Source organism: Alligator mississippiensis, chromosome 15 (genome assembly GCF_030867095.1).
Source record: "Alligator mississippiensis isolate rAllMis1 chromosome 15, rAllMis1, whole genome shotgun sequence".
NCBI classification, from domain to species: Eukaryota; Metazoa; Chordata; order Crocodylia; family Alligatoridae; genus Alligator; species Alligator mississippiensis.
This window is the reverse complement of record NC_081838.1, coordinates 17,770,336-17,777,913: the sequence shown is the minus strand read 5'-3', so window position 1 is coordinate 17,777,913 and position 7,578 is coordinate 17,770,336. Positions and strand designations below refer to the sequence as shown.

At 54.9% G+C, this 7,578-nt stretch overlaps 1 protein-coding gene across 1 annotated transcript; it reads left to right on the top strand.

Annotated features, from left to right (window-relative positions):
• Window positions 1–1,441: 1,441 nt before the first annotated feature.
• Window positions 1,442–7,049, top strand: LOC102572093 (toll-like receptor 2). Its single transcript, XM_006266453.4, has 2 exons — window positions 1,442–1,893; window positions 2,939–7,049. The coding sequence occupies exon 2, from the start codon at window positions 2,956–2,958 to the stop codon at window positions 5,467–5,469; it is 2,514 nt and encodes an 837-aa protein (XP_006266515.1). The 5' UTR covers window positions 1,442–1,893; window positions 2,939–2,955; the 3' UTR covers window positions 5,470–7,049.
• Window positions 7,050–7,578: the final 529 nt, after the last annotated feature.

Genomic DNA, 7,578 nt, shown 5'->3' with positions numbered 1-7,578 from the left:
GGGCCCCTTGCCAAAGTACACTCAGAGGAAGAGCGTTGAGTGTTGTCTGTCTGTACACAACTGGCTTTTTTAGCTGTGAATCAACAAGCCAAAAATTTTTGGCCACTTGTCCATGGAACATTAGCAAGCAATTATTTGTCGTCCCCTCCCCGCTGAAAGGGAAAGCGAAGAACACTATGTTTTTTATCCATGTCATTGAGATGTGGGAAGGAGCAGCCTGAGTCTCCTTGAACAGCAACTGCTTTTGCAGTCTTGAACCTAGTTGGTTGATTGAGTTCAAACATCCCAGAGGCTGGGGCAAGCTGAATAGATTTATGAGGGTTGGAATATCCCGGTTTGTGAGACCTGAATCTGCAGTTCAATAAAACATCAAACAAACTGTTGCTCTCCAGAGACCCAGAAAAAAAGGGCTGGGAAAAGGATCCTGGGTAGTATGTTCCAGTCTCCTGCTTTTGCAGACAACTGGTTGTCCAATTTCTCTTTTCTTGGTGCAACATGTACAGGCCTGGGGTTAAAGTAATGGGGCAGGGGCAGTGAGCGGTGTTCCCACAGGTGATTAATGGTGGGGAGTGATTTAAAGTCCTGGTAGACCCAACATCGGTCAGGATTTGGGGGCTAGGGGAAATGGTGAAGCCATGCGCTCAGTGCTGTACATATTTATATGTAGCTGCATCTGCCCCCAGTGTAAAGAAAAGATGTAGCCAGTGCAAAACCCTCAAGAAGGCAGGTGAGGGAGGAGTGAATGGGATCAGTACACACAGCATCACACATGATGCTCGTGATGTGTTTGATCATGTTCCACCCCAGAGCTGGCTGCATTTTCAAAGCAGATTCATTCAGGTTTCTCTATTCAGGGTGATTGCAGCACTTTCCAGGAGCTGCCTTTCAACCACCTGTACACCAAGAATCCTTGGGCAGGAATGAGCATGGTGTGACTATTGCACCGGAGAGCCGCACCCTGACATGTTGGGTAATCACCGTCTCTTGTAAATAGGGCTTAAATAACACAGGGCTCTCTTGCACTGCCTGGCCGCACTGTAAACCCAAGGCCTGGAGCCTCGCCAGAGCAAGCCTCATTGGAACTGAGCAGTCCGATGTCCTGTGTAAACCAGGCTCCTGGGCTTCTCCGGGTGCTGGGAGCTGGAATGGCTCAGGAAATCCAGCGGGGTGGGGCCATAGCACGGCAATCCCAGCAGAAACAAAACTTGGAGTTAACTCTGTTCAAGATTCCCCAGATTTGGGGAGGGGAGTGGGGGACTGTTGGTGGTTTTCCCGATTCGAGGTAAAAAACAGGCTCCTAGGTTTTTGGGGGTTGGAAGTATTGAACTCCTTTAGGAGCTTCTGGCTTCATTTGCACATGTGTGTGAACATATGTGTGTGTGTGTGTGTGTGTGTGTGTGTGTGCATGCGCCTGTGTGTCCGTTCCAATTTCTGCCAAGAACCCCCCTGCCTTTTCCCCCAGTAAATCCGGAAGGAAACACTTCAGGCTGCTCTCATCTGCTCAAGTGCATGGCCCTCAACAAGATCCCAGGGCAGCATAAAGCCTCCCGGAGGCCAAGAATCATTGCCCTCCCTACCCCCTTCTTGGCCCTGTCTTTCTTCCCCTGTCAGGACACGCTGGGCTGCACACCATCCTGTCTCGGGCATCCAACCTGCTTTCCTCACCTTGGTCCTTCCAGAAAATCCTCTCCCCTTCCCAAAATCCCACTCTGATGCTTCCAGTATCTCTCAAGTCTGTTGCAGCAAAACTCCTTGTCAAGCTGCCACCTCCAGTAAAACTGTTCTTCTCTTCTTTTAACATAGGGCTGTGCCCGGCGGAGCACCCCTGCAGCGTGGAGTCCATCTCTCCAGCCCTCCTCTGAGGGACAGTGTCTGAAGGCCGCCCTCTTTGCTGTAAGTGGGAGATTTGTGAAGAGGAGCTGGGGGCTTTCCATGAATCTTGCTAGAGCAGTGATACTCAACCAGGGTGCCACAGTGCCCAGGGGTGCCTTGAGATCCTTTTCAGGCTGCCACGCTGTGCTAGCACCCTCCAGTGTGCAAACAGGATGCACAAGACAAACCCAGAGGTTTCAAATAAGAATCCAGAGTGTTAGAAACATTAGGATGCCTTTGATCTTCTGGGATGTATTTGGTAGCTGTGTTGGTCTGAGACACAAAGAAATGCAAAACTCTAGAACGCTTGGGTCAGAGATTATATCTTTTATTAGACCAACTAAGAAATTGGAAACAAATTTTCGGCAAGCTTTCAGGCTCACACGCCCTTCCTCAGGTCTGGGGAAAATTAAAGATAGTAAAAAGTCCCCGTAGGTAGGAAATAACCTTTATTTTTGCACAGAGGAAGCCGATCTGTGATCTTCTAGAGCTCTTTGTAACAGAAAAATTGCACTGGTATTTGTCTGTAGGCACAAATCAAGTGAAAACTAAGAGCTGACGTTTCCCGAAGTGGGGGTGGGGGAAGAGTTGGAGTCTAATAAGGGGGCCCTCAAGTCTATAAAAGGCTGAGAACCACTGGTCTAGATGGAGAGCAGGGAGGTGGACTCATGCTGGGGTAGGGGGGATGGGGAGCCAGAAGCCGGCCCAGCTGTTCCCAGCTGTGTCCCAGCAGTGAGATGGGATGTGGGGCAAGCCAGTACTATCAGCTCCTCTGGCAGGGTAGGAGTAGGGGTGGGATGTCCCATCGGCTTGGCTGGCTTTGGTAGGTGCGAGATGCTGCCATAGCTGACTGGCTGGTTCCAGGTTGCTGGACAAAGTGTCCCAGCACCCGGCAGCGTGGTCTGCAGTGGAGTCTAAAATGAGCTGGGTCTTGTCAGGACAACGGGCTGGGCCAGAGGACCCTTGAGCTGTCCTGGGGGCCATTGAGCTTCTGAGTCAAGGCTGAGTCAGGCTCAACCTTCCCCTCCGGGTTGTTTCATGGACGCTCCCCTTCTGCCTTTTCCAGGGGACCACCATGACGAGATGCTCACAGCTCTGCTCGCCAACGCATGCATGACCCTGGGCCTGCTCCTCACAGGGCTGGTGGGTGGTGCTGGTGCCCTGCCCTGCTCTACTCACGGCGATACCACCATGATCTGCAAGGGGCAGAATCTCGTCTCCATCCCCCGTGACCTGCCCAGCAGTATAATGTTCCTGGATCTGTCCTACAACCGGCTCCAGGAGGTCCCCACCGCTGCCTTCTCGGGCCTGCCCCAGCTCCGCCAGCTGGATCTGGGCTTCAACAACCTCTCCAGACTGGCAGCCGATGCCTTTGTCACCAACGTGCGGCTGGAGAAGCTCCGTCTCTTCAACAACTCCCTCCAGGAGATCCCCTCGCTGGCCCTGAAGCCCCTGAAGAACCTGAAGTGGCTGGACATGTCCAACAACCTGTATCCCCGTGCCACTCTGGATGGGGTCTTCAGCACCCTGAGGAGCCTGCAGGAGCTCTCCATGGGTGGGCCGCTTATCCAGGTGCTTGGCCAACAGGACTTCCAGCCCCTGAGAAACATCGCCTTGGATAAGTTCTCCCTGAAGACGGCCTCCAGCCTGTTGGCATACGAGGAGGGGGCCTTCCAGCCACTCAACACAACTGTGCTGTGGTGCGACATAGCCCTGGACCAGAACCCCAAGGCCTTGCCCATGATGCTGCGGGACCTGAGGGGCAGCCCAGTGCGCCACCTGCGCTTCCGCAACCTCTTTGAGTTCACCTACTACACGCAGTCCCTGGATATCTTCACCGGTCTGGCCGAGGTGGAAGCCCAGGAACTGGTTTTCTACCGGGGCAAGTTCAACGAGAACCTCCTGCGCCTGGTGCTGATCAACGTGCAGAAGTCCCGCATCCGCGATCTCTCACTGGTGGCCATCGACTTTGCCCGTTCACCACAGTGGAACCGCTCGGAGGCTGGGCTCTTGCGCCCACGCCTGGACCACCTGCTGCTCAAGGACATCAGCAACCCCGACATCCTGCGCTTCGACTGGACGTTCACCTGGTTCAGCCAGGTGACCAACCTCTCCATCATCAATGTCAACTTCAACTTCGTGCCCTGTGATGCCTGGGATGAGATGCGCAGTGTGGTTTTCCTGGACATCTCCCACAACCGGCTGCAGGACACCTACCTCTACAACCAGGCCTGCCACTACCAGGACATCATACCCAAGATGGAGCAGTTCATGCTGGCCCACAATGAGCTGACCAGATTAGACATACTAGCTATGATCACGGTCACCTGGCCCCGGCTCACCCACATCAACGCCAGCTACAACAACCTGGGGGCTCAGCAGGGATCCTGCCGGTGGAACCCCGGCTTGGTGTGGCTCTCGCTGCACCACAACTTGGTGACCACGGAGGCCTTCCAGTGTCTGCCCACCACCCTGCGCTACCTGGATTTGTCTGACTCCCAGGTGGACCGGCTGGAGATGGACTACTTTGCTCGCAGTACCGAGCTCCAGGAGCTGCGGCTGAGCGGGAACAAGATCAAGTTCATCCCCTCAGAGTGGCGCTGCCCCAGCCTGCGGGTGCTGGCCATTGACGGCAACTCTTTCGGGGTCATCAGCAAAGGCTCCTTCGTCAACATGCCCCAGCTGAGCAAGCTGCAGGCCAACAACAACCCGTACCACTGCACTTGTGACCTCTACAGCTTCCTGCAGGAGACTCGGGAGCGAGGCCGCCTGACCCTAGTGGGCTGGCCGCAAGGGTGGACATGCTACCACCCTGAGGCCCTGCTGGACACAGCTGTAGCAGCCTATGCCCCGGGGCTGGTAGAGTGTGACGTGAGGGTGGTGGTGGCCATCTCCGTGGCGGTCACAGCTGTGGTGGTGGTTGCCTGCATGGTGCTGTGCTGGCGATTCGATGTGCCGTGGTACCTGCGAGCTACATTCCACATCGTGCAGTCACGGTACCGTGCCCGGCGGGCCCAGCCTGCCAGGACCTATGCCTACCATGCCTTCATCTCCTACAGCTACTCTGACGCCGACTGGGTGAGGCAGGAGCTGCTGCGGCGCCTGGAGAGCGCCCAGCCGCCATACCGTGTCTGCATCCATGAGCGTGACTTCACGCCCGGGCGCTGGATCATTGACAACATCATCGAGAACATCGAGAACAGCTACAAGATCATCTTCGTCCTCTCCCACAGCTTCATCGACAGCGAGTGGTGCAACTATGAGCTTTACTTTGCGCACCAGCGGGCCGTGGGGCTGGGCTACGAGGACGTCATCCTGGTGGTCAAGGAAGCCATTGACCCCCAGAGCCTGCCCCACAAGTTCTGCAAGCTTCGGAAGATGCTGGGCACCAAGACCTACCTGGAGTGGCCCGGAGAGCCCAGCCGCCAGCCCTTCTTCTGGATGCAGCTCCGGAGCGTGCTGGGGAAGCCAGGAGTGACTGATGAGGCCCAGGAGACGGGCTCACTGGCCAGCATCAAGATAGAGCTGCCGGCTGCTGCAGCAACACTGCCTGAGGAGGAGACAGCTGTGGATGTTACGACGGTGCCCTCCAGCTAAGACTAACCATGACCTCCGCTCCATCCAGCCCATCTGCCAGCAGTGGCACAAACTTTCTCCAGCACCCCTCTCCATCTCTGTAGAAGGGGCTGGTGAAACGCAGTGAAAGGACATTAGGAGCTTGAGGCCCAAGATTTGCAGAGGTGAATAGCTGATGTGCCCACTGAAACCTCTTGAAAGCATCCTGGTCTCCAAACCATGCCCAGCATCAGTAGACCAGGGCACTGGGGCTCTGGAGATCCCAGCCCTTTCCTTGCTCTCTACAGTGGTGCATTGCATTTGTCCACAGATGGAGAACAGGCGTCAAGACCTGAGCTCCTGAGCAAATGCCTCTGGTAGTTAATCAGTCTGTCCCATGGGGCAGGCCTGAAGGAAAAAGCCAGGCTTGGCTTCGCCATTTATATAATCCTGGCCTGAAGGCTTTCACCCACAACAGTATTGAAACAGCTGGAGGGGATGACTCCATTGCATCTCGGTCCCGGTGAGTCCACGAGATGCCTCCGCTGATGTCCCACCTGTTACCTGCTCTGAGGACTAGAGATGTTGGCATCACCTTGAATTGACACCTAGATGTCGATGGTCGCAGGTCTGGCCCCCAGCTGTTAGCCTGTCTGTCGTGCTTGTCCAGAACCTGCCTCTGCCCCATTTCTCTCCCGATTTAGATGGCACTCAGGGTCCTGAATCATTTCCATCTGCTCCAGACATTTCTCCATGACTGAGAGGTTTTGCTTATTCTATTGTCCTCCGGTTGCTCACTGAGGTGGCTTCCCAGAGCTCTGCAGGGGCGAGCTGGAGTCTCAAGTGGCCAGCTGCGTCCAGAAAGCAAGATCCCTTGGCTCGGGGGGGATGCGGCTGGAAGAGCAGCTGGCCTGAGGTTCCTGCTGGAGGGTGGCAAGGAGGGGAGTTGGCCACCGGTCTGGACATGGGGAGCCCTGTCACCTGATGCACCCAGGCTGCGTTGTTACTCTAAACCTTATGTGCACCTTAGAGGTGGATCTGATCAGTTCCAGCCCCACAAGGTGAAGGCGGTGGGGTCCCCAGTCCATCTCTGAGGCTTTCAGACTGCCTGTATCCCACATCTCTCCAGCCTTGCTGGCTTTGGAGCCCACTGGTAGGGATTCTCCTATGAAAGCAGACCTGGGAGGTCTGCTCTGCTCTTCCAGCAGGGCTTGGAGTTTATTTTCTAACCGGGGGAGCCATCCAGCTTCTGCTGAAATAGCCCCTACCTCACTACTGAGGCCATCGGCAGTCGGATCAACCAAGGGTTTTGCCGGTGGAGATGTTGCTGGCTGGGGACAGTGTCTCTTCACACCTTCTGGCCAGCCAAGCCTAGCAGCACAGGCTGTGATTTCTAGCACTTCCACCATTGCCTCAGTGGGACTCTTATTCTTTATGCACAGATATATATATATAGAGAGATATATTTTTGAATGCCCCTTTCAAGTCCTCCGATAATCCCCAGGGTCATGGCTGTGGCTTCCTGCAGGAGCTTTTTCTGTTGTGGAAACTGTGAAGCAGGCAGCTGCCTCTGATGTTACATACAGCATATTGCTGGCTTTTATATTTAATAAAAGAGCTATGTTTCCTAGCCTGGCTGTATCTCTTCTGAACTGGGAGTCCTTTTGTCTCGGTGGCTCTGGCTTACTCAGCTAAGGGAGAAGTGCGAGGGAAGACCAGGGAAATACTGGAAGCCGGGAGGATGTGTTTGATGGGCAGCGCTGTGTCAGGTGCATGGGCTGGTGGAGAGGGGGAACTGTGCCATGCTCCAAGCACCCACGAGAGGGCAATATCGTATAAGACACAAACACACTTGAGCATGGCTCTGGGTATGATACCAGCCAAACAGCTGGGGAAGGGAGGGGAGGGCATTGCACTGCCCTGCCTGGGTCTGGGGAGTTTCTCCAAGCTGCCCCAGTGTAGAAGATGCAAGACTTGGTATCTATGGATCTGAGGCCATGGGCTCGGAGAGACATAGTTTGCTGTGATAGTCAAGCGAGGTGCAGATCTCCCCTGCCACCTAGTGACTTACCAGAGGAGATATATAGATAGCAAATAGCACAAGCTTTCATGGGTTGAAGCTGACTTTGCTGCCCAGCATCTGATGAAGAG